The sequence below is a fragment of the Acartia tonsa genome, chromosome 10 (genome assembly GCF_053477335.1).
Source record: "Acartia tonsa isolate MP-2025a chromosome 10, ASM5347733v1, whole genome shotgun sequence".
In the NCBI taxonomy this organism is placed as follows: Eukaryota; Metazoa; Arthropoda; class Copepoda; order Calanoida; family Acartiidae; genus Acartia; species Acartia tonsa.
In genome coordinates, this window is record NC_137269.1 from 2,643,437 (window position 1) to 2,671,277 (window position 27,841).

Consider the following 27,841-nt stretch of genomic DNA (forward strand, 5'->3'; position numbering starts at 1 on the left):
AATAAAATTGCTGGTATGTCGTGGCACGAGTCACCACATTTTACCCCCCCCCCCTTATTTGTACCATATAAAATGAAATGTGATAGGGGGGGAGGGGGTGTAATGACATCTAAACTTAAACCATGAGCAAAGTGGTCTTAATATCAAGCTAGAAACTTGAAACTTGGTCCATAAGCCTAGTCCTGTAGGTTTTAATCATATATCAAATATAGGTTTTTTTAGTTTTGGCCCCAATTATCTTTAACAATGTCCTTATAAATTGACATACAGTAATCAAGGAAATAATTTAGGAAAAAGTTTTTACATCAAATTACACCAAAATAGGCCTAATAATTCCATTTTTGCAGGGTTTTCTTACCTAACCTTTAAATAAAAAAAAGGGATAGTTTCACGAAATGCATTTGAACTTAATTTAGTGAACCGCATATTTTATCCTGGTTGAATGGTTAAACTACATTTATATGGCATATATTTGAAAAAATTTCAATTTTCTACCACGCAGTTTTTAAAAAATCAAGACTTGAAAATCGTCTTTTTAAATTGCATATATCACAAAAAGACAATTTTCAGGTCTTGATATTTTAAAATTGAATTCATTTCAAATATATGCTATTTAAATGTAGTTTACCCCATTAACTAAGAAAAAATATGCGGTTCACTATATTAAGTTCAAATGCATTTCGTGAAACTACCCCTTTAATTTTTTTTCATTTAGATGTATTACCTATACGACTAGGCTTATGTACAAAGTTTCAAGAATCTAGCTCAATATGTAGACCATTTTGCTCACTGTTTAAGTTTAGATGTCATTACGCACTCCCCCCCCCCTTTCTTCAAAGTGTATGAAAACTGTACATCATATTAATAAATTGTTAAAATTGTAGGTACCTTTCGGAAAATAAACTAATCTTTAAGCTATATTTCGAATAGTTTCATATAAATGTTTTAGTTGTAAAGCTACTCTATAATTAATAATTATGTGCATACCAATATAAATGATCTTCCTTTTACTGTTTTGATTTGCTGCTTTATAAGATAGTTTTAGTTATTTAGTTAACTAATAATTAAACTAATAGCTACTCTCCTAGAGGTTTTACTGGCCTGTGAGGAGGGGAGTTGAATCACAACTTTTAATTGTAGCTTCTATATGAAAGTTACAAAAAGATTTTTTTAGGGGCGATTTCTCTCAAGATAGTTGTACACTCACCTGAAATATTTTAAAACCTTCTTAGGACCTAGGAGAAGCTACCAAGTAAAGGAGAACCCTAATGGTTCAATGGTTAGAGATCCTTCTGTACACACAAAAAGATCCTGTTACTTTACTTTAAGGATTTAACCAGTGACTACTGCTCATCCGCTAATTGTTGGGAAGGTGATAGGTTATAAAATTAACTCGAACACCATATCATATTAAAACATTTCAAATGATGCCTACTCTTGCTATGTCAGGTTCGAGGCGTAAATTGTTACAGCATGGGTGAATACAGGAGACATAGGTTGGGCAATCAAAGGTTCAGTTGTCTCATTCTACGTCAGTCCGTTTTCAAACATAATGAATAATTCATTTTTCAAACAAGAACTTTCTCTTAAAACACCCTGTACAAATGGAGTGGATACAAAACGGTGAAAAATAATATCTTTTCTCGTATTCATTCGAATCCGGTGGATAGGAACCGGTTCTCATGAATACGAAAAAACTATGTCTAGCATCGTATTATATCCAGTTTTCTACGAATATAGAAATGTACAATCATAAGATTAAAACTATTTTTTTTAGCCGGTGCCTTCGGCACCTTGGGGCTAAAAAAACTAGTTTTAATCTTATAATTGTACATTCTATATCCGCGGAAAGCCGTTTACAATACAATACGAGAAATAACTGTTATAATACAAAGTAAAATGATGTCTGTCTCTCTGTTTGTAACAAAGGATCACAATAACCGTTGAACCAATCGGGTTCTCCTTAACAGGGTAGATTTTCATAGGTCCTGGGAAGGTTTATAACTATTTTGGGGAGGGTACCACCACCCTCCCAAGAGAAATAGCCCCTAGAAAATTTTTTTTATTTTAAATTAGATTTTTTAACTAAAATTGAAAATGGAGTTGGAACACTTTTAGGAAATTTAATTATGAATACTTTTTTCCACGTCATGCCACCAGTCATCAAATCTCAACAAAAACATTACTACCAATGACTGGCTGAAGCCAGCCTCTTACTGTTGTCAGCTAACTTTTATAATATGCCACAACCAAAATATTTGATTTTAAAGCTAAGTAGGTAGGTATTTTAAAAAAATTACCAGAAAATCCAAAATTTAAAATCTAGAAAAAAAACTCTATTTGGTTCCCGAAATAAGTTAATTTAGTTATGGAAATTTCTCTTACAATGCAATGTGTTTTTTTAGCCGTAAAGATTTCTGGACACTGAGATTTGCAATTAGAAAGGTTAACTGGCCTCCAAGATTTTATGAATATTAAGATTTGCGTAGTTAAAATATCTTCATGAGGACTACCAAGATTTTGAAAAAAAAATCTGAACAAATTCGTACATGCGTTGAACACGGTTCAATGTAGGAAGCATAGCATTTATATAATTAGGTATTACCAGAAAGCTTGTACATACATCGATGTAAAACATTTATTATTTAAATCTCATGATCACCTGCGTTATCGCAACAATTTTTTTAGGCTAACTTCAGGAGTGTATTCTGCAAATTTGACCCTGCTAAAAGTGGGGTAAAAAAATAAAAATATGTGGTTGGGGGAATAAAATGTAAAAATTAAGAGAACTGAAAGCATTTTTTTTCCATTTTCTCCCCTCTTTGGTGAAAAAAAAACTACAAGAATATGTGGGATGGGGGATAATGTAAATAAAATAAAGAGTTCTGAAAATATTTTTCAATTTTATCCCCTTCCTTGCTGGAAAAAAACTAGGAGGGAAAAAAATAAAAAAAATTTGCAGCAGGGAAATAAATTAATCTTGTGCTAAAAATACACCCCTGGCTAACTATTTATACATGTAGGAATAGTACTTCTCACCACCAATAACGGAAATTTATTTTTGTTAATTTCGACAAGTTTGCATTGTCCTATCGATTTCAAACTTGGCATAAGTATTTCAGCAACAATAAGGTACAATGTATAAAGCATAGCAACTCATTAATGCCAGTAAGTTTCATAAAAGGATGAGTTATTGTCTATGTAATTAAGGATTGTGCTAACCACTGAACCAAATGGTTTTCCTTTACAGTAAAGCTTCCTTTAGGCCCAGTGTAAGTTAAATTAAACTTGAGGAAGTCATCACATTATAATTTTATAATGAACAAGGATGATAACATCCTTAAGTAGCGAAGTTAAAAAATTATGAATAGACATCTGGAAAAAATGATCTAGAGTACAAAAAAAAATTCTATAATAAAAATCATGAAACCTTTAAAAATTGTTTAAGGTCTTTTTTGAAGCATTACGCTAATAAGAAATACGTAAATCTAAAATTCGATTTAGCCCCATAACCAATTAGTAAGTGCTTATAATACTTTGTCAAAACATATAGAATGTTGGCTTAATTAATCACTAAAAATTCCACCCGTTTATCTTGAACTGGAGTTGTGAAAATCACAAAAACTTGAAAAAATAGGAATCAATCTAGCACTCCAACCAATAAAGGCATCTTAATAAAACTTAATGAAAATATGTAGAGTATGAATTTATTTAATCCCTGAAAATTCCAGCCATTTCTTTTGAACAGGAATTGAGAAAAATACAAAAACGTATAAATCTAGGAATCGAACCCCAATTAATACAGATGGACAAAACAATGTATAGATTAGATAAACATTTGTCATATTTATGTTCACTAAAAATTTCAGCTGTCTATCTCTAATATGAGCCAAGAAAATCATGTTTCCCCCATAGCGTTACTGACTGCTGACTGATGGACACATAAAGTGAATTATAGAGTAGCTTCGCTACTAAAAATGCAGTGATAAAGAACTCCTGCATCATATCACATTTAATATCATTCAGACCTTTCAATTGCTCTGAAATAAAGCCTTCAACCATAGACGGAAGGGAAGGTATGCAGCTTAAACCAACAATGAATTCAATTTTTTTAAAATCACCATTCATGAATATCAGCTGTCATTGGGGGGCAACACATTGTAGCTATGACCTTTTCTCTGCCCCCAAAATACCATTTTGGATTTATTTCGCTTGTTGGCCATACCTTATTCCTTGGAGGTATGAGACAGAAAAGTTCCTATACTGAAACTATTCTTTATGAAAGTAACAGGATGTAAGTTTTTCTGTGTACTCACGGATCTCGCTAACCACTAAACCAAATGGACTTAGAAAGCTATTTTAGGGGAGTATACTATCACCCTCCCAAGAGAAATCAACCCTACAAAAAATTAACAATTCGAAAAAAAAACTTTCAAGTGCCAACAAGGGCCTCTAGGGTGTAGGTAATAGTATACGGATGAGCGAACATAAAATGATAAAATGCGGACACTCTGGTGTTCCAGGATCGTTTTGACAATTTTAGAAATTTTAGGATTTAAAAAAATAAATTAAAAATTAATTGCTACATATGTCCTAAAAATCAATGTTCTTGTTGTTCTCTATAATTCACTTCAGAGAATCGAACCAGATTTTAAAAGATATTATATATAATGATGAAAATCTTTGCCTTCAAAGAGGAGGAGTTGAAAGAAAAAACTCAATACGCTAATTTTAGCCTACCAAATAAGAATCCGGAATCCGCTATTAAAAAACGGATTCCAGATTTGGAATCCAAAATTGGGCGGATTCTGGTTCCGGGGTCTGAATTGCAAACCCTAGTACTAACACATAAAGATAACAACATCCATGAGTAGCAAAGCTTTAAAACAGTAACAGTTTTTTTTTTTAAACTGGACAAAACTGGTTAATAGAAGTAGACAAGTATGACAACATCCATAAGTAGCGAAGCTCAAAAGATATGAATGGATATCAGGAAAACATTTACTAAAGAGCATTCTCATACAATAAAAATTAAATTTGATAAAATAGGGAAATCATGAAACCTTTAAAATCACGAAAACATATGTATAAATCTAGGAATCGATCAAGCATTGTAATTAATAGAAAATCTTAATGAAACTTAATGGAAATATGTAGAATATCATATGAGCATATTCAATCCCTGATGATTTCAGCCTTCAATCCTGAACAGGAATCGAGAAAATCACAAAGAAACTGAAATCTAGGAATCGATCTATCACCCCAATAAATAGACAAATCTTGATAAAACTTGGCGAAAACATGTAGAATGTATTACTGTATAATTAATTCCTCCCCGAAAGTTTCAGCCCTCTATCTGGAAAGAGATGAGAAAATCTTAAAAATCTAGGAATCGAGATAGCATCCCAAATAACAGTCAGATGGACAAAACAATGCATAGATTAGAGGGCATATATCAAAAAAAAATCTTAACTAAAAATTTCAGCTGTCTATCTTAAATAGGAGCTGAGAAAATCACGTTACCCACTGTCCGTGTCTGACGGACAGACATTTGGAATTATAGAGTAGCTTCGCTACTAAAAAAAGAATTTATTGACACACAAATCCCTTCACAACGAGAAATCGAAAGGGGTAGTTACACGAAATGCATTTGAAATTAATTTAGTGAACTGCAAATTTTTTGCTAGTTAATGGGTTAAACTATATTTATATGGCATATATTTGAAAGAATTTCAATTTTCTACTACGTAGTCTTGATATTTTAAAAACTACGTGGTAGAAAATTTAAATTCTTTCAATTATGTGCCATATAATTGCAGTTTTACAAATTAACCAGGAAAAAATATGCGGTTCACTAAATTAAGTTCAAATGCATTTTGTGAAACCACCCCTTTAATACAATTTTTCAGAGAAATGTGTAAATCGGGCCAAAAATGCGAAGAAAAAAAAATTATAGGTAGAAGATAATGCTACCTTACATCCGGGAAATTTTTTTTGATACTATTTTTCACAAAAATTTTTTTAAATCAAACCAAAAAGACAACGGGGAATCCTATATAATATGAAATTGCTAAAATAAACAAGCTAATCTGAGTGCCAGGTTTATCATTAATTATGCTCCAAAATGTTGACAAAAAGTATTTTAAAGCGATACAGAGAAAACTATGTTTCTCTCATTCGATTTCTAACGGACAGACATTTATTAGTGTAGTTTGCTACTAAAAAAAGGTCATTATTTTGTATTTATTTATTAAATTACAGTTTGGATAACAAAACATAAATCAAAACGTTAAATGATCATATAAGGATGATAGCATCAAACCAAGCAAATCTTAAAAATTCAGATGAACTAACAAACATTAACAGGCATAGTGTGACTAATTCAATAATTAAAAGAAGAAGAATATTTATTGCATCACAATATATACCTACTACTTTCCGTGGATATTAAAATGTTAAAATTATAATTATCAGTTTTTTTTAAGATTTTATTTCATTACTCGTGGAAAATCAATTTTTCAGTATGGCTAGGTATGTTTAAATTTCAACAGAGGAAAATGCTAAAAAATCGATTTTTAATATCAACTTGCTAGTCACTGTTTTACTTTTAAGACTAAATTAATAGAAATGTATATCTTTAAACAATTCAAAATGTGAACTTGTGTGTTTAAATTAGTGGTGTCAATCTGCCAAATTAGTGGTGTCAATCTGCCAAGTTAGTGGTGTCAATCTGCCGAATTTTTGGGTCGGATTCGGACTCTTACAGAAATCAATCAAAAAAGTGGATTAATCCAGGGATTGCGGATTCTTGTCTTTTTGCAAATTGCAGATTTTTGGTTCGCGGATTCTAGCAATATTTTTAAAGGTCTTTTCATAAATAAAAAAAGGAATAAATTTACCCGGCATGGGAAAGAATCTACAGTAGCGCTTTTTAGAATTTTCTTAGTAGCTTTTCTTCTATTTCTAGCTCCCACTTTGGCCATTTTCTAACCCATACTTAACCTAACATAACCTAGAATAAGCATGAAAAGCTACTATGAAAATAAAATACAAAAAACGTTGACTTTTAACATAAATAAAACATTTATTTACTTAAAATTTTATATGTATAAAAAAGGGGGGGGGGTGGATGTGCCACTTTTTGAAACCAAAAGTAAAACGTGCATGATTTCAGCACATATACGAGTTACAGCTCTAAAATTTGGCAAAGCAGTTGATTTTGGTGGAGAACAATATGGAACTGTGAAGAGACGGCAACATAACCGCCGCTACTGCCGAAAACCGCCCTTTACCGCCAAATTATGTTTTGCCTTTTCTTGCCATATTAGACAATTTCTTATTCATCTGAGATAAACATTTTTTTTTATACAAATTTCCCTTGACACTTTCAAACATGTCAATATTTTAAAAAAATGTAAGTAAAAATATAAGGGAAATTCAAAAAAAAAGTTTATCTCAGATGATTGAGAACTGTCTAATTTAGCGGGAAACAGCAGTTTTCGGAGGGAGCAGAGGTTCCGATGCCGTTTCTTCACAGTTCCATATTGTTTTCCAAAAAAAATTTTATGGGCTGAGATCATGCGCGTTTTACTTTTGGTTTCAAAAAGTGGCACATCCGCCCACCCCCCTTTTACGTGCTACAAAAGGCATAAAAATCAACAATCCTAATCCACAAATTGAATTGCAAATTTGGATTCTGGGTCCGAAAATTGGCCGGAATGCAGATTTTTTTATTTGGATTGACACCCATAGTTCAAATGCACAATAAATTTATCTGTTCATTAATGCTGAAGAGTATACAACAATCTTAATTATAATTAGGGGGGAAGGAATAAACCATTTTTTTATCTTAATTTAACAAGAAGCTAGGACTTGCGGTTAGATGCAACAGTTGCATTAATAGGTACATTCTTTTTAAAATTCTGCATTACAATACATAAATATAAATAAGATTTAAAAAAGCTAAATTGTACCTACTAGGTAATATATGTTTTATTATTCCAACTCCAAGTGGGGAGGCAAAATTTTGCAAGAAAAGACAAAAAAATGCAGCAGAAATTATGTTTTTATGCAGCAGCAGCGTCTACGCTTCCATTCCCTTATAGTTCTAATTTCAGTGCTGAAACTCTTTTGTTGGTTAAGTTCCGTTGACTACATGACAACTTTTTCTCTTTTTCTTCCATCCTACGAAAAAAATATATTTATTAACGTTTACCGAACGTTTCAGATCGTTTACTTTTTAAACAGCCTTTAGAAGACATAATATCACTTCAATTTAATTTAGTGCTGATTTTAATGCCTAGTTTTTTTGCCAATATCCAGCTGAATTGCCATGCATGGCAAACTCCTAATAGGTACATCTTAAACGAAGCAGAAAAAATATAGATAATGTAATATATAGACAATTTCCATGGATATTAAAATGAAAAATTGTAATGTATGCTGGATTAGAGCGGTTTCGGAAAAAAAAACTAAAGTCATGTATTTTAATATCAAAGTTACGTAGTGTTTTTAATAATTAAGGAGAGGGGGGGGGGGAAGCATATGCTTTTTCTTAGGACTGAGAGGATAGGTTATTAAAGATAAAATCATTCTACTTCTTATATACCTAATGATATAAAAAAATTCTTATTGGGCAATTTGGAATCATTTGAGACCATGTTATTTTTTTCAAAAATTTTTCCCTTTTTATAAATGTTTAACTTAAATTCAGTACTTCTCCTGTGCTTTTAAAGATATTGTAACAAATCTTTAACATGGGTCAGAAAAAAAAGATAACATAAAAAGCGATGATATGACCGCCATTCAATTTTTTTATTGCGTTTCTCGCCAAATTAAGTGATTTGGAATCATTTAACACCATGTTGTTCTTTTTTTGGCAGCAGCGGAAAATGACGTTGAATGGCAGGAGTGGTGGTCCCGACGCCATTTTTTTATTCAAATATTTCTTACTGAACAACCTAAAAAGATTTTGTTCAATAACTTTAAAAGCACAGCAGGTGAAGCACTGAATTAACGGGGGCAGGGTTGCTTGTAAGGTAAATTTTTTTGAAAAAATAACATGGTCTTAATTGATTCCAAATTAAATTGATTCTAAATAACCGAGAATTTGAAAAAAATCAACCCGCAGGGTTGATTGTAAGGGGAAATTGAAAAAAAAAATTATATGGTGTCAAATGATTCCAAATTGCCTAATTTGGCGAGAAATGCAATAAATTTTTTTTTGCGGCTGCGGAAAATGGTGGGAGCGACGGTCCTGTCGCCGTTCTTTTTTAAAGATACCAAAACTTGGGGTAATTAGTGACACAACCAAAAAGATTATACCTAGCCAATTATCTCAAAAACTAAGGAAGTAGCACCCAAAATAAAATTGCTGGTATGTCGTGGCATGAGTCACCACATCTTCCCCCCCCCCCCCTTATAAGACAACATAAACATCTTTATAGATATTATTTACATATTTGAATAAAAAATTACAATCGGCCTCCAGGTTCAGGTGCTGAAGGCCTTCAGGTGGTCTCTGTACAGTTAAAAAAATCAAAAGCACTTACTTTTTTTTAGATGTTATTAACATATTTGAAAAAAAATTACAATAGACCTCCAGGTTCAGGTGCTGAAGGCCTCTAAGAAGACTCTGGACAGACCCTAGCAAATGTTATCCTCAAATAACCGTCAAAATTAGCTGATTTTGCTTAAACGGCCAAAATTGTAAGTCTTTTAATGATAGCCCTTGATATGATCAAAATCTTTTAAAATCGTTTTTTGATTCATTATCTACTCTTCAAACAAATTAAGGAAGGTAGGTATATAAAGTCAAAATTAAAAAAAAAAATTTCTCCCCGAGGGGGGACCCTCCCCCTTTTTTTATGAAAATCGAAATTGACATATTGCTGAAAAAAGCTACCAGGACACTTTTTTTGTATCAATATTCAATAGTCATAATATCATAAAAGAAATGAGTTAGAATAGTGCGCCAAAATTTTTTGCATTTTGAGTCGGTCTAACTCTAACCTGGAGGCCTGCCGCACCTGAAGTTGGAGCCCTATCCAAAATATCTTAAAACTTAGGGAAAATCTTTATATAAGAATGATTTTATCTCTAATAACCTATCCTCTCAGTCCAAAGATAAAGCCTAAGCACACTATTTTCTCAAATGTTTCAAAACTCCCCCCCCCCCCCCCCAATACCAATACCAGGTTTGTTGGCCAGGGAAAACAAAACTGCAATTAATCTTTAATTTTTTCATTTTACTATCAGCGGAAATAGGATACGTTAAATAACTAATAAAAATCGTATATTTTATTATTAGCTGAAAAATATTAGGTATTCCAATGAATGGAATTTTTTAATATCTGAATATAAATAACATTAGCACTTTGTGCCATAGTTCATAGCCCTTGTTAAAAGCGAAGTTTTTCTATAATTTGGGTCAGTCTGTCCGTCTGTAATGTTAGCTTTTACCGTGGAACAGTTAGCTCATATTGTTAATGTAGACATGTTGTAATTGTCCTATCAATTTTAAACTTTGAATTGAGATTCCTGTAGTACTTGGGTACGATTTAGGAAGCGTAGCAACTCCACAATTGTTACCAGAATGTCAGTACATTTATTATTTTATTATTGATGTTTAGCTTTCTACAACAAATTTTTAAGTGATTTAATTATCCTGTATTTCAAAAGTTTTAAAAATTACCTACACTTTTGTTAGGTAGGTATGTCTTATACATTTATATTCTGATTATTCAGTTTTGTCACACTTTATGTGTTCATGTACGTTTGTCCTACTGTTTCAGAGCATTGCTTTAATGGATGTTGTCATCCACGTTTTTAACACATTAGATTACATAAAAATAACTAATACGTTTGTTTCCCACCTTCCCCCCGTCAGAATAAAATAGATGTGGGGGGAAGATAAAAAATAATAAAAATTACCGTTTCACGGGTTCTTGCCGACTCCAATCTTAAACTCAACCTTAATATTTAAATATGTTAAAATATTAAACCAAAGAAAAATAAACACAGCCGAATCTTCCTGATTATAGTTCCTTCTACTTTTTTTCAATATATTTAAAATCAAAGAAGGGAGGGATGGATTCTATGCTAGACCAAGTGCTTTGAGTGAAACCGCCTTTGAATCTATATTTTAAAAGTTCAAAGTGCAGAGAGAGAAGAAAGTTTAGGTGTACATATATATTAAGTTTTATTTATTTCAATCAAGAAGTATATGTACTTTTTACATCATTTTATTTCTGAATGCTGCGTCCCTAGCTTCAAGATTTAAAATTGTTGAAATCACTTTCCCTATGAAACCAATAATTTACCTGTCCTGTTAAGTTCCTTGCCTTTTTCTTCATAATTTAAAATTTATGTTTTCATGACTACTTGCCATTTTATAAAAATCTGAAACATGCATTATTGTTTAAAGTATTATAATTAACTAGTGGGGCTACGTCCCTAACATCTAGGGCTCTGTATTTAAAGGGTTAGAGAGGAGCTATAAAAAGAGCTGAAAACCATCCCAAGACCTAAATAAGAAAATAAAATAGCCTAAAACCATCCACAGGAGTACCCAATCGGTTCATGCAGTAGTTATTGAGATTTTAGGCTTCAAACAAAAACCCTCACTAATTTATTTTGGTTTAATTATGTTCCTGAAAAACATTTACTAATTGAAAAAAGTTTTGGTTGTTACTTGAATAATGACATAAAACCCCTCTAATCGAGGGGTATCATAAGTTTCGGGCAAGCTTCGCGCATTTCCCTGTGCACGCCACTGCACAGGAACTTGTAGCTAACTTGTAGAAAATAAATTATTTTTTGTTCCAACCTAACTCAAAATCTATTATATACCAAAATATAAAAATAAATAAATCCTACTAATAAATCTTTAAATGTACTTTTCTTTTACTTCAAATTTTGATGCGCATCTTTTAAAAAAAGAATATCCAAGACTGCACCGGCAGAAAACAATTTTTATTGATGTAGCAACATTCGTTGAAATGAAATAAAATCATATGAATATTTAATCATAATGTGGTTTGAATAAATAGGTATAATAATATTAATAACTTTTGAATAACAAAAAGTTTTTAAATGATAATTTGATAAAATATCACACAAAACTGAATATTGACGACGGCCATATGTTTATTTTTGTTTACATTTGTATGTGTGTGTGTGTGGTAGAACCAACTACAGGTACCTGCCCGGCTGCAATCAGCTGTCTGTATATGTGTGTGTGTGTGTGTTTACACAGGCCAGCACAGACGGAATCAGAGACATGTTTTTATGTGAAACCGCTTACAACGCGTAAGCGGTTTGAATCGCTTGCTCTGTATCGAAGACCAAAAAAATTAAGAATTTTTTGGTTTCGATTTTTTCTATCAAATATATTCCTGTTATGCTAAAATTTATAATTTAAGCATAAATCTGTAGACATTTGTATTGTTTATAGGTTCTAGTAAATTTTTTTTTTATTTTTCCTCCCAAAAACGAGAAAATTATGTTTTAAAAATCATCTATTAGGGCAAGAAGTCTATAAGCAAAGTAAGAATATTAAAAATCTATCTCCTATATACCTAATAAAGGAAACTGAATATAAATTGCACTTTTAAATAGCCGTTTTATTGCTGCACAGTCTCTATTACCTCGATTTTTAATTTTCATCCTATATCAAGAAAATTATTTTTTAAACAACGCTTCCTTAACCACCATTTTTTGATCAAGAATATTGGTGCTAAAAAGTAATTCTATTAATTTTTCTATAAAAAAACTTATGGGATTACAAAAATGTAAGTGGTCAATGTTATTGTATTAAGCTAAAGCTTCTACATGGGTTCTACAAGAACCATATTAGCTACCTATACCCTTTAATATTACTAATTTATCATTTTTTAAAAAAGGGGTTCTTTGCTCCAACTAGGCAAGTTTTAACAATAATATTTGATATTTTGATGTTTGAATGGATGTATAATTAAATGGATAATACACCATATTTTCGCTTACTCTATTAAAATAATCTAATTCTTCAAGATGGTTAATATAACGCACCCCCCCCCCCCCCCCCGACCCCCAAACACTTATGAATTTACCCCATTTTCACCCCTGGCCATTGAGGAACATATTGAACTATAGCTATTAAATTGACGAAAAAAATTCTCCACGTATTATATATCCATTGATTTGTGGTAATAGGCTATTTGAACTGTTTACTGGCTACATTATAGAAACACCCTTTTTTAGCTTTCTTTTGTTTCTAGATAATACTTGAAGTTTTGCAGGGTTAAAGCAAAATTGAACGGGAGTAAATAATTCAAATTTGGTACCAATTTCAAAATAATTTTTAATAAATAATCCTTAGATAAAAGTAGCTAGATGTCCTGTATGTTTGTACCGAAGGATCTCATTAACCGCTGACCAGATATGGTTCTTCTTTACAGTGTAGCTTCTTAGCTTAACAGGTCCTATGAGGGTTTAGAACTATTTTAGGGGAGGGTACCACCAGCCTCCCAAGAGAAATCACCCCGAAAAAAAAATGAATTTTTTTCTCGTATTCATTCGAAACCGATTAATATTCGCTGGATTAGAACCGGTTCTCATCTATAAGAAAAAACTATGTCTAGCATCGTATTATATCCAGTTTATACAAATATAAAAATGTACAATCATAAGTTTAAAATCAGTTTTTAGCCGTACTATATCCGCAAAAAGCTGTTTAATATACGATGCAAGAAATAACTATTCTTAAAACATTCCAAATTAATTTATAGCTACTTTATTTTTCCCATTTTGCATGGGCTTTCCTTTTTCACACACAAAAGCACAGGCTGACCGACACAAAAGTCAGTTTATCTTAATTTGTCCAACAAATAGCTCATATACAAAATCTGAAAAGTTAACTCTAGGTATAATACTCTATTGTTATTTTTCTAATGTTTTTCTTTTATTGCTTTTTCCGTAAGAATAGACGGTTTAGAAGAAAGTCTATTTTCTAAAAAAATAATTATGGCGTTTTCTAAAGAGCCTTACTTTATACATTATAGAATTGAATTAACATTTTTTTTCAATTCGCGCATTTGAAGTATGGCATTTATTTTCTTGTGATATGAATTATAAAAATGTAAACAATTAAATAATTGATTATTTGTTAATTTGAGTGTGCAAAAAAACAGTTTTTAATCAGCTGTAGGTGAAAATACTATTTAAGTGATAAAAAGACCTAAAAACATTATAAATATGCAGCAATGTTAAATAATCTTAAACTTGGATGTTGCACCAGATTTTCAAGTACTCTAATAAAGTGAAACTTCCAGCTGGCTAAAAAAACAATAACACATCCTTTTAACCAATCCCTTCCCCTCCTACTGTATGAACGAACTCTCCAATGAATGAGGTCCATATTAGCAACCCAAATTGACGCCAGATTTTCCCCATCACCACACTACTGATAAAAAAAGGGGAGAAAATAGCCCCTTGGATCTTCGAGATAGATTGATGTACACTCAAAGTTACCACTTTTTTTAATGAAATCATTGGTGGAAAAGTTTGGACACTGCAAATGAATGAGACAAAGTGATTATAAAACTTTGGGCACTAGTGAAATTTATGGTCCAATGTCCCCTCCATCCCTGAGAAACCGCTGAAGAATTTGTGCAATTCATGTGATCTTAATTTACAATTTATATAAATTTTATATTAATATTCTTTACAGCTTTTGTATAAACTTGTTCCTAAATGTAAAATAAATGATTTGTAAAAAAAATGATATTGTATTTATCTTTATAATTTTTCACAAAAGCGAAGCTGTAAAATCAGACGATAGGACAAACGAACATTAAACATTTATAAAGTGTCAGTCAGAACTGAATAAGCTGAATACTAATACAAAATACAGGACAATTCTAACATGCCTAAATTAACGAAAAGAGCTAACTAATACGTACATTCGGACGGACGGGCGTAACTTAATTATAGAAAAGCTTCGCTTTTTAAAAAGGTTTAAAATTTAATTAGATGGAGGAGGTAATATACTTTAAGGAGGACTCTAACGGACGTACTGACCGACTCTAACTATAGAAAAACTTAGCTTTTGATTATGTGGTTATTTATCGCATCGTATCATACACAGCTTTCCACGGATATTTTATCATTTGTATCTTAATATTCGTGGAATTGTCTGAAATATGATGCTATGCATGATTTTTCAGTATGGCTGAGAACCGGTTCTAATCCAGCGGATATAAATCAGTTTCAAAGCCAAAATGGAAACAGATTTATAATTTAAAAAGGGAATATAGGCCTTCACAATATACCGTAAAATTGTGAGCAAGCTTCCAGTCAAATTCGCTTATTAAGTCTAACTGTTCTTAATGTTGACAAAACACAAAGTATAATTAATTGCATATTTAAAAACAGTTTGACCTAATAAGCGCATTTGACTGGAATCTTACTCACAACTTTATGGAATGTTGCTAAAGCTACAATTTCCTTATATTTAGATGGAGGAGATCAAAAACTTTAAGGAGGACTCTAATGGAAGTTTAGTGGCTTCAAAATATATCAAACAAGGAATGATTATAAAATACAGCCAGAATAGTTATTTACTGCATCTTATTATAAATAGCTTTCCGCGGATATTAAAATAAAAAATGAAAAGAGGAGTTTTCCTTGTGGCTATTCTCCTAGAGGCCACTGGGAGCTTTTGAGTGAAAGGGGTGAAAACGACCCTCTACTTTTAGTTTTAGAAGTAATAAATTGGGGATAATACTAACACACAGGGGCAATTTCTCTTCGGTGGGGGGGGGGGGTGATGTCTGAAAACTAAATCCTCTGGTACACGCAGACAGACAAACATCCTGCTACTTTTATATAATTATTTGCTGTATTGTATAACCATTGATGGAACTGCAGGTGAAACAGTGCTCTGTGTGCCTCCACTCACGGCTGGACCTGGCCGCGGCCACACGGCTGTCTGCCTGGGTTGTTGCACTCGTCCAGGTAATATTATATATAATACCTTTACTGACCGATTGACCTGGCCGCGGCCACACGGCTGTCTGTCTGGGTTGCTGCACTCATCAAGGTAATATTATCTATAATACCTCTATTTACCGCTGGACCTGGCCGCGGCCAGCTCTATCTGTGTGACCGCCTGCCCGGGTTGTAGCACTCGTCCAGGAAATATTATCTATAATACTTTCATTGACCGCTGGACCTAGCTGCGGTCACACAGCTGGACCTGGCCGTGGCCACACAGCTGTCTGCCTGGGTTGTTGCACTCGTCCAGGTAATATTATATATAATACCTTCACTGACCGATGGACCTGGCCGCGGCCACACGGCTGTCTGCCTGGACTGCTGTAATCGTCCAGGTAATATTATCTATGATACCTTCAATGACCGCTAGTCCTGGCCGCGGCCACACGGCTGTCTGCCTGGGTTGTTGCACTCGTCCAGGTAATATTATATATAATACCTTCACTGACCGATGGACCTGGCCGCGGCCACACGGCTGTCTGTCTGGACTGCTGTAATCGTCCAGGTAATATTATCTATTATTCACACCTCCAAAGACCGCTGGACCTAGTCTCTTCCACACAGCTGGTCCTGGCCGCGGCTACACAGCACTGACCGCTGGACCTAGCCGTGGCCACACGGCTGTCTGCCAGGGATGCTGCACTTGTCCAGGTATTATAATCTATAATTCCTCCACTGTCAGCTGGATCTGGCCGCGGTCACACAGATGGACCTAACCGCGGCCATACAGCACTGACCGCTGAACTTGGCTATGGCCACACGGCTGTCTGCCTGGGTTGTTGCACTCGTCCAGGTAATATTATATATAATACTTTCACTGACCACTGAACCTGGCCGCGGTCAAACAGCTGGACCTGACCGCGGTCACACAGCTGTCTGTCTGAATATGACCCATAATGATCGAAATGTTGACGAAAAGTTTCAGACGTCTATCTTGAATAGAAGCCATGAATAGCACGTTTCTTTCCAAAAATAGACAGACATACATTTGGAATTATAGTCTAGCTTTTCTAACGTTTAACAATACCGTTTTAGAAACTGCCTTGGTAGCTTGCAGCGGCTGTGGCTGGCCCCTCTGTGATCAAAACTGTAAGAACTTCCATTTCCCACAAGAGTGCGAGGCTTTCAAGGAATTTTAACTACGATTTCTTTTTTGTTTTGGTGGTTATAACCCTACGTAGCAAAGCATAAAAAAAAATGTGGATAGAAGATTTAAGAGTATTAGTTAAAATCAAGAATCACGAAATCTTTTTTACTTATTTTTTTAATTTTCGGGTATAGTCCCATCCGTGGCAACGCCCCTTAAGGGGAGATTTATCGTATTTAAAAAAGGGCTTTTGATAGGTTGTTTTAGGTTACGTTAGGTTATATTGGTTTAGGCAATTGGCCCCGCATGGTTAGAGCCCCCCGCTGGAGCTAGAAATAGGAGAAAAACTACGGTAAAAAAACGAAGAGACGCCTCTAAAAGGGCTTTGCCACGAAAGGGACTATACCCCAGTTTTCTAATATTTATATTCTGTAGCATGTCTGACAGACCGACGGACAACGTTAATTACATACTAGTTGCTCATTGGTATAAAAAAAACCTTAACTTACAGCTGAAAAAAAAACATTAACCCAATAGCCTTAAGGACTGACGGACTGACAGACAAACTATAGAGTATCTTCGCTACTAAAACTAACAATTTTGAATACAAATCAAATCGTAGTTTTAAAATGTCAGGGTGAAAAATGTGACCCCGCCACTTTTAACGAAGCAACCAACATCTATGATTATATTTTACCCCTGCGGGTTTCTAATATTCTGAAAGCTGGAAATAAAGAATTATTAGAAAAGGAAATTGATATAAAAACTTTTATAAAATATAGAAATTTAAATGTACAAAGACCGCAGTGAAAATTATAAGGGAATTTTTTTATTCAAAATTAATTTTGGCGGTATTTGGCGGGAGCTGTGTGGTTCGGCCACCGTTTCCCAATAAATCTTTATAGTTTTTTTCGAAACCGATTAATACCCACTGGTTCTGAGACATACTGAAAAATAATGTATAGCATCGTATTAGACAATTTTCCACTATTATTAAAATAAAAATCTTAAATCAATGTCACTTTTTTTTAAGCCAGGGCCTTTGCTGGTTTTAATTTGAAATTTTATTCTAATATCCACGGAAAGCTGTTTATAGTACGATTAATTGTTATGCTAGAGGTAAAATATGTATGGGTGTGGGGGGCTATTTTTTCTTGGTGGTAGGGGGGGGGGGGTATTCATATATCTTGATAGTGAAATAAAAAAAATACATTATACCAAGGAGGTTTTGTTACCCCAAAAGATTTGGTTGTGCCTTTGGAACCACAAAAATGGGGGCAAAATTTTATTTTTCTGGTAACTGATGTTGTTAACCTTGTTTTTTATATCAATATTGCAACAGGCAGCCAAAGTGGATGTTAAAACAGTTATCAAATCTGTCAGAGAGAAACATGAAAAAAGTGAACGCAGCATAAAAGAAAAGTTGACAAAATTTAAGGTAAATAGTTGCTTTGCTTCTAGCCTCTAGGGTAGGGCAAAGGAGGTCAGAAAAAAAGTCTCAAAACCACTCACATATATTAATAAAGACTTTTCAAGACCTTTAGGTTCAGACAAAAAACTACGCACTAGACAAGAACGTCCAAGCTTTTTATTTTATTTCTTTTTGTGGGTGGGAGGAATAAGAAGAAAGTTTCATTTTGGGTTGGGGGTAAACATCCTATTAATGACCCCCACCTGCCACTAGGACGTCCTTGGCTCTAAAGTTCTTTAAGATCACTATGCAAAGTTTAAAATCGATAGTACAATTCAAACATATCAAAATTAACAGCATTTTTAGCTATAATAATAAACACAAAGAACAGATCTACACATTAATACTTATAATAAAGTATGAGGATGTCTGTTTGTCAGTCTGTACCGAAGGATCTCGCTAACCGCTGAACCTATATCGTCATCTTTACAGTTGATGGTTTTAGGCTATTTTATTTCTGTAACGAGTCTGGGTATGGTATTAGGCTATTTATCTGTCCTTGCATATTCCTTCGAATATAGCGCCCCTAGATGTTAGGGGGCGCAGCCGCTAGTAGTTCTTAACAATCTAAATTTATAACTAAAATTCTAAATAAGCAAAAATTGCGAATTTAACGTATCTATCAAATGTCATCCTTTAGTCAAACTTACGTTAATTATGTAAAAGAAAACACGTGTGTAATGAATCAGAGAGAGAGGGGACAGGGGGCTGTTTATTACACTAGTCCCCAAAGTTTTATATTAGCGTTTTATTATTCGTTGGCTTAACAACTTTGGGCACTTCAGCGAATTTTGATAGGTTGAGTGTTCAAACGTTTCAACTGCTAATTTTAATCTACAGAAGGGGTAATTTTGTGTATTAACATTGGGGAGGTACATTGATTTACCGTTCATTGTCTTATCCCTTTAGATCCTTGGTAAGGAATAAGGATTAAATCTTGACTAAAATACAGGGAGGGAGGGGACATGCAAATTTAAATACCCAAAGTATCTTATATCTAAAACTTTGGGTACTTTTATCGAATTGTGTTTGTTTAATTCAAAATTAGTAGTCCAAACATTTAAACCAATTTCTACAGGTTTTTTAATGATTGTGGATGAACACTTTATCGTCCATTGACTTATCCCTTTAAACCCTGCTAAATTATCTTTCCAGCGTCATATCTATTCTTCTAAGTCACAAGCACATCAATACTTTTTGACAAAGTGAAATATTTTTTTTGCAAATAAAACATTTTTTTGTGCGCGAAGCATGTATTTTTAAAAGTGACGCTATAATTAGGGTCCGTCATTTCTGTCAATTCTGGCATTTTAGAATATTTCTATCGATATCAAATTTTGAATGGTGATTCCTGTAGTAGTTAGGTACGATTTAGAAAGTGTAGCAACTCTATAATCGTTACTAGAATGTTTGTACGTCCATTTCAAACATTTTTTGAACAATGATTTTAAATTTTTTTAACAACAAATTTTTATGTGATAAAATTATCCAATTGGTCTGATTTTTGGAATACGGATTCCTTGGACAACATAGTACAATGTTATAAGCGTGGCATCTCTATAATCCCGTGGGGGGTTAAGCCCAATTTCTTATATGCTAAAAATAAAAAAATGCTACTGAAATGTAATAATTTTCAATGATTTCTTAATAAAACAATATAGGATTAGGAAAGATATTTATCAATTTTTTTTTCTATTTACAGAAAAAGTATTTTATAATAGGGCTTAAAATATTAATTATTGTTTTCTTGAAAACTAAAAGCATAATTTTGCTTTCAAGAACACTAAAATAGACCTTTAAATAGATAAATCCTATTTTTGTTATTGATTTGCCCAACAGTAAAATGCTTTGATGTCAGTGTTCACAAAATATGCATCAAATTTTCCTCATTTTATCTTAAAATTCAGTTAGGAACAAAGTCATTTCCCTTCAAGTTTTCGTTGAGCACTGAATCCCCCCAGGCGTAGGAAATAATGCTACGGGTAATGTTGCGGGTTTCATCGTATTTTCATAGTAGCTTTTGAAAGGTTATTTTAGGTTAGGTTAGGTGATTGTCCCGCAGGGTTAGAGCCCCCCCGAAGGTGCTAGAAATAGGAGAAAAGCTACTGTGAAAATATAACGAAACCCGCAACTTCGTTTCCTTCACATGATTCTAAACTATTATAATTATATTAACTATATTTAACCTAGTTCATTCTTCAGATTTGTTTGGAAAAATACAAATAATACATTTAGTTTATAATTACAAAACCTGACTTCAAACAACAACGGAACCCTTAATTATCTAATTAAAAATAATTTTGGGGAAAATATTGGACAACTTCATCTAGATATTTTTTTAATCCATAGTTTTAAGCCTACAAATGAGATATTGTTATTATTCATATTATCTATGAAACTTTGAATCGGTGTAATTTACAGTTTAAAGTCACCTTCCTCAGTATGATATATCTATAATAAAAAGTAGCTTGATGTCTCTCTGTCCATCCGTCTGTCATTTAAGATCTTGGTAACCACTGAACCGATCTGATTCTAATCTTCAGGGAATATACCTCCTGGCCATGTGGTGGTTATAGGCTTTTTTCTTGGAGGGGGGAGGGGAGAAAACCCACCCCCCCCCCCCCCAAAAAAAAAAAAAACAGAAAAATCCCCATTTTTTTAGGCATTTAATTTAAAATGTAGTGGTCGTAGCACCAGTGGTACTTAATTTTTTTTAAAATTACCTCTTGTATATAATATAGTATATAATAATTCAATTTATATAGTATAAATGGATATATTGACAGGGGAAAATTGTCCTAAATTTAGGTTGTTAATATGAAACTCATTTATTGGTCATTTCTTTTATCCAGTAAAAAGAAATCGTTGTTTTAGCCAGCTGTGAGTATTGCTTTCATAGAGTTCATGAAAATCTGTTGCAATATCCGACTAATTGTATATCGATTATCAATTCTTGTTCCAGGTATCAAATGATGAAATAGAGAGGTCAGTGAGCCTGCTGGAACGCTACTGTATACCTCTGGATAATGGAGCCAGAGGTTTATATCCAGAGACAATGAAGCTGACACACTCCTGCTCCCCTAATACTTATTTCATAGGTAGGTAACAAAATCTACATAGGTAGGTAACAAAATCTACATAGGTAGGTAACAAAATCTACATAGGTAGGTAATAAAATCTACATAGGTAGGTAATAATATCTATATAGGTAGGTAATAAAATCTACATAGGTAGGTAATAAAATCTACACAGGTAGGTAATAAAATCTACATAGGTAGGTAACAAAATCTTCAATGATATTGGATCAGCATGTAGCGCATCCGCTCGTCTTCAGGGAGGTGATAGGTTTGAATTTCGGGCCAACACATTACGACATAACTAAAAATGTTTAAAATGGTTCCAACTGCTGCTAAGTCAGGTGCACGACATAAATAGTAAGAGTATGGGGATTGCCTAGGCCCATAAACTTGCGCAACCTCTTACCAAGCACAGTTGGACTTTTCAGACAAAGGTTGTGCAATCAAAAGGTTGGTTGCCTGCAATGCATGTACTACGGGTATGAGGTGAAGGAGTCTAGCCTTGAGTTGACAAGTTGACTGTTCAGTCCAGATGTAAGTCATCCATATGACATTATCATAATTTTATGAATAGGGCAATTATACTTTTATAAAAGTAACATTATGTCTCTTTGACTGTGTGTTTCTTTTCTCTGTACCACAGGTTATAACTAAGTATTGAACCAATATGGTTCTCCTTTAAAATGTATTTAGCTTCTAATTGAACCTAATTAAAACCATCCTAAGAGAATATCCCCCCTCCAAAAACACTTTTTTCTTTTTTTAACTAAAATTAATGTACTCTAGGGGCGTGGTCGCTAATAAAATATAATTTTATTAAGAAAACAATCTTGTATTCTAATAACATCTTGGGGGTACCTGGCAGCACCTAATAAAAATTATAATAAACATTAATAATATATTATTTACTTTGACTTTGACCACTGCATGTGAAAATGTGAATTTAAAAACTTAAAGATTTTGTATAACTAAAGAAAATTGCAAATTGAAATTTTCAGGTTTATCAAATGGCTGGTGCATTTACAGAGCAGCTGTGGATATAAATGAAGGCGACCTTATCACAACTCTCCATATTCCTACATGTGTGGATAAGTGTAATTATTTCAGGTAAGCATATATCAGGGCTCGGCGGCCGAGCCTCAGCCCCTCAAAAACCTCAAAATTTTAACAAATTTCGAAAAGATTGATTGGAAACTGGTTTAGACACTCAGCTGAATTCTTAAGTTATAATATGACGATTTCAATGAGGCTTACACGCGGCTGCCGAGCCCTTGCATATATATCCTTTAAAAATGATAGCATTATAAAATAGACAATCTGTTTTTCTATTTTTGCCAATTGTACAAAATGGAAATGCTGGTCAAGTTCAAAACGCATCTTTTGATTTTTTAGATGTAATTTGTTATCACTTAATTTTGTAAAAAAAACTTTCATGTATATTCTGTCTGTCTTACAGTGTGTTTGTACCATAGGATCTTTCTAACTGATGGACTTAATATATGGTTCTCCTTTACAGAGAAGCTTTTTATTGGTCCAGGAAAATTTTTTAACAATTTTTGTGAGAATTCGCCCATGGAGAAAAATATCCTCCCAAAATATCTTAAAAATAAAATATAAAGGAGAGGTTCGACCCCCATCCACCCCCTTCTAGGGGCGTAGCTGCTAGTGTTAAGAAGCAATATCATATTTTTAGAAGCAAAATCCTACAAGAATCCGGAATAAAGTGCAGCTGTGATAGATGTACAGACAGTACAGAATTAGGAACTGGGTTTGGAAGTCTGCTATGTACAAATTGTCAGAATTTTGTAGCACCAGAAAAACCAGGTATAGTTGGGTTTAATTGAGAATAAACAACAGAATACCAGGGATCTAAAGGGATAAGACAATGGCTGATAAATTGATGTATATCCTCAATGATGATACACAAAACTATATTACAATTACTGGTTGAAAAGTTTTGAAACTCAACTTAATGAACCAACCAATTAAAATTCAATAAAATTTTCCAAATTTGTTAAGCCAATGAAAGAAAAGACTTTATCATAAAACTTTGGGTTCTAGTGTAATAAACAGCCTATTGTCCCCCCCTTCCATAACATCAATAGCTTCGATTATAGTAAATAGACATATAGATATTTTTAGAATAATATTTTGTAAAATGGGGTAATGTTTCCAATACCATCAAACAATAAAGATAAGGATTAGTTGAACCTTTGACAATTTTACACAGACTAGGAAGTTTTAGTAATTCCCATGAAGATTAGGTTTCCAATGTTTTTTTAGGTTTTGAGATTCAATTTTTTTTCAAAGATTTGAGAATTCAATGTTTTTCTTTTAAATTTTAAAATAAGAATTTTATTTGAATTTTATTAAGATTTTTCAGGCACTAAGAAAAAAATCCTTCAAGGAATACATCCAATAATCTTTCGTGTGCTCCGTTTAAAAATGAATATTTTCTTCAGGTGAATTTTCAAGTGCGTGGAAGTGTGTTGGTTGTGGGAGTGTGGAGGATGGCTCCAAATGTACAGGAATACTGGACAGGCTGAATAAACAGATACTAGACCTGCCAAAGGCTGCCACACAGAGGGATCCTATCAAGTTAGAAAACATAATCAGGTATAAAAAGAATAGTTATTTCTCGCATCGTATTATAAACGGCTTTCCGCGGATATAGAATATACAATTATAAGATTAAAACCAGTTTTTTAGCCCCTAGGTGCCGTAGGCACGGGCTAAAAAAGCTGGTTTTAATCTTATGATTGTACATTTTTATATTCGTAGAAAGCTGGATATAATACGATGCTAGACATAGTTTTTTCGTATGGATGAGAACCGGTTCCTATCCACCGGATTCGAATGAATACGAGAAAAAAAATTCTCCAATCCTCCAATCCTTGCATACTAAATATTAATGTTATAATGAGACAAATTAAAGTGAAATGGAGTTAGTTCGAAATTAACAAGGATGATAATATTCATAAAGCAATCAACATTAATAATTTGGTGTGTCAGATTTTAATAAGCAGCAAATAAATCAGTAGGTGTAAACTCAATTTTTTGCAAAATTAATAAAAATACAGGATACTATTTAAGGACATACTTATATTATTAGGACTAGATTATTGAGATGCTTTTATTAAAATATTATACCTTATTGTCCTGGAAATTATTGTTCCAAAAAAAACAAATAAAAAAATGATTATATCCAACAAAAACGTTGTCAAAAAATTTATAGTTCAGAATGCTTTAAATGGACATACGGTCAAAGGAATCACCATGCAAAGTTTGAAATCGATAGAACAATCTGTGTACTATACCTAAGTCAGATGAGTTTCAATGTATGTATAATTATACCTATCTGTGAAGGGAGAAGCCAGGGGACTGGAGCCGTGTACCTGACTCGCATCAGCTGATTCTAGATGTACGAAAACAGCTGGCCTTCACATATCAATACCATACTGATTACTACTTTCCTAAATGTGATTTCCTCAACAAGAAAGAGAACCATTGCAAGGTAAATTGAAAATAATTTTTATGGATCTAAAGGGATAAGACAATGTCCGATAAATTGATGTACCTGCCCAATCATGGTACACAAAATTACCCCTTCTGTGGTTATAATTAGTGGTTGAAACTCAACAGCTTAATAGACCAACTTATCAAAACAGCCAATTGTCCTCTCCCTCCTTGAGTAATTTTAAGTGATATTTTCATATTTAGACTATCAATCAAAATCTAATATGATAATTCCTTCTTTCAAATTTTCAGCTGTGGCTTGAACAAATGGAAATTCTTGCACCTGGGTGGAGCTATGAAAAAGTTCTTATGAAGTAAGTTATTCTAATTAACTCAGATTTTGGTTAATCTAAGATAATTTTGGAAAAAATTTCTGTCTTTTGGTTGAAAGCCCATAAGTTTATCTTAATTTAAGAAGTAATGTTTGTCTGTCCTTCAAGATCTTGCAAACCACTAAACTGATTAAGTTCTTCATTGTTTGGAAGCTTTTAGGCCTAAATTTAGAATATTTTTTTTTCTAATTCAAACTTAAAAAATTATAAACTAATACCTTCATTCTACATTTTAGCGCCACTTTACACAAATAAAGGTGAAAATTCCCGCCAAATTAACAAAATGGCGGATTTTCCCACCAGATTTGACAAATGGCGGCTAACCATCAATTTTACATTCATCAAATAAAGACTTAAGAATAATTCTAAATTATTTCATCCAGGTATGAACTTGGCAGTGCCATGACTTCCAAGATCCAGGCCATGAAAGAGGGAGGATTCCAGTCCAGTGAGGTTAATGACCAGTGCTACAAGGCAACTGAAATGGTGGAAGAACCAATCAAGTAAGGATATCTAATTTCTTTTAAAAACTACTCGCGGCTATGCCCATAGCATCTAGACGCCCTCTATGTATACGAAGGGGTAGAGAGGATTCTAAAAAAAGGCAAAACCGTCCAAAATCTTAAATAAAAAATAGCCTAAATCCATTCTAGAACCTATGTATTGCTTCCCTAAAATATAGAATTCAATCGGCTATGTAGTTATGGAAATTTAAGACAAAAGAAGTTTCCCTATACCAATGATCGAGTGTGTAATTCACTTTGTCCGTCGGTCTGTCTGTCATGCTACCAAATCGTTTTTTAGGCATGTTACAATTGTCCTATCAATTTCAATGTAGGAGGATTCCTAAAATAGTTAGGTACGATTTAGAAAGCGTAGCAACTCTACAATCCTAATAAAAAAGTCTGTACGTCCATTTTAGACATACTGATCTTTTTCTGATTAATTATTTGGGTATAGTCCCTTTCATGACATGCCTGACGTTGTATTTTCACAGTAGCTTTTCTGCTATTTCTAGCCCCGGGGGGAAGGGGGGGGAGGGGTCTAATCCTGTGGAACCAATTGTCTAACTCTGCAGGCCAATCACCTCACCTACTTAACCTAACCTAACCTAAAATAACCTATCAAAAGCTACTGTGAAAATACGAAGAAACGCCCCTTAAGAACCGCTGTCACAAATGAGACTATACCGTTTATCTGATTGATTATTTGCCCCAAGGATGATGATTGAGGAGGAGGAGCTGAGCTTGTGCACAGCCCTCAAGCAGATCAAGATGATTGCCATAGAGGCGAGGGAGGAACAAAAGACCAGGGTCTACCTGAACATGTGGGCTGATGATGAGGAAGAAGATTGGTAGACTTGTGGCAATTTTAGCTGTACATAATGACATAATACATAAGCTTTAATAAATACTAGTGGCTATCACCAATGATGATAACTAAGCAACCAAAAATCAATAAAAAATACCCAAAGTTTTAGAGCCAATGTTTATAAAACTTTGGGTACCAGTTAAATTTACAGTCTAATGTCCTGTACCCTTAATCCCACCTTTTCTTTATGAGAATTTTTTTTTTGGGGAGGGAGAAAAGCTTTTTAAGCACAAGCTTTTGGAACATCGCGCCAACCCCCCCCCCCCCTCCCCCCCTCGTTACCAACCAACTCTTCCCCTCGCCTCTTCATACCCAACCAATTGTAAGCACAAATGGTTACATTTACTAGATATGGCTTAAGATTTTCAATAAAATATGAGCTTGCTTTTTTTAAAATATAAAATTAGATTTTCTTAACATGGCTGCAATCAACCATTTAATTTTTCTTATATATCTAAATATAAATCACATTAATTACAATAATTTATTTGGTTATTTTATGTACTTTTTTCTAAAAACTATTACTAAATTAATTAGTTACATTCCACTTTAACTAAAACATACCAAATGTAGGGTTATTAGAATTAGAATTCCAGTACGGCTTCAAAACCGATTTATATCCACAGGATAAGAACCGGTTCTCAGCCATGTACTGAAAAATCATGTATAACATCGTATTACAGACAATTTTTCACGAGTATTAGAATAAAAATCATAATCTTATAATTTTAATATCCGCTGAAAGCTGTCTATAATACGATGTGATAAATAACTATTATCAACTTAAATGTTATCTGTTATTATCTTATCATAAGTTATAGAATTGTATTTCATTTGTTATTTCAAGTAATTGTAATTTCATATAATCATAATCAACTAGAGTTAAATAAATCTATTATATATAAACTAGCGGTTGTCGACTCCCTTATTTATTTTTAGTTTTGGGGGGTTG

General features: G+C 33.3%; 1 protein-coding gene and 1 long non-coding RNA gene across 2 annotated transcripts; one reads left to right on the forward strand and one right to left on the reverse strand.

Moving 5' to 3' along the window:
* Nucleotides 1-7,725: 7,725 nt before the first annotated feature.
* Nucleotides 7,726-11,452, reverse strand: LOC145330901 (uncharacterized). Its single transcript, XR_013883578.1, has 3 exons — nucleotides 11,322-11,452; nucleotides 10,933-10,972; nucleotides 7,726-8,184 (listed from the first exon to the last, which is right to left on the reverse strand). It is a non-coding gene; the product is annotated as an uncharacterized LOC145330901 (long non-coding RNA).
* A 2,366-nt stretch (nucleotides 11,453-13,818) lies between these two features.
* Nucleotides 13,819-27,795, forward strand: LOC145330902 (SET domain-containing protein SmydA-8-like). The gene is made up of 14 exons (XM_080175568.1): nucleotides 13,819-13,904; nucleotides 15,498-15,565; nucleotides 15,908-15,996; nucleotides 17,071-17,163; nucleotides 17,757-17,870; nucleotides 18,463-18,560; nucleotides 21,556-21,691; nucleotides 22,669-22,777; nucleotides 23,364-23,494; nucleotides 24,133-24,286; nucleotides 25,037-25,184; nucleotides 25,439-25,500; nucleotides 25,902-26,021; nucleotides 26,738-27,795. The coding sequence occupies exons 2-14, from the start codon at nucleotides 15,498-15,500 to the stop codon at nucleotides 26,874-26,876; spliced, it is 1,461 nt and encodes a 486-aa protein (XP_080031694.1). The 5' UTR covers nucleotides 13,819-13,904; the 3' UTR covers nucleotides 26,877-27,795.
* Nucleotides 27,796-27,841: the final 46 nt, after the last annotated feature.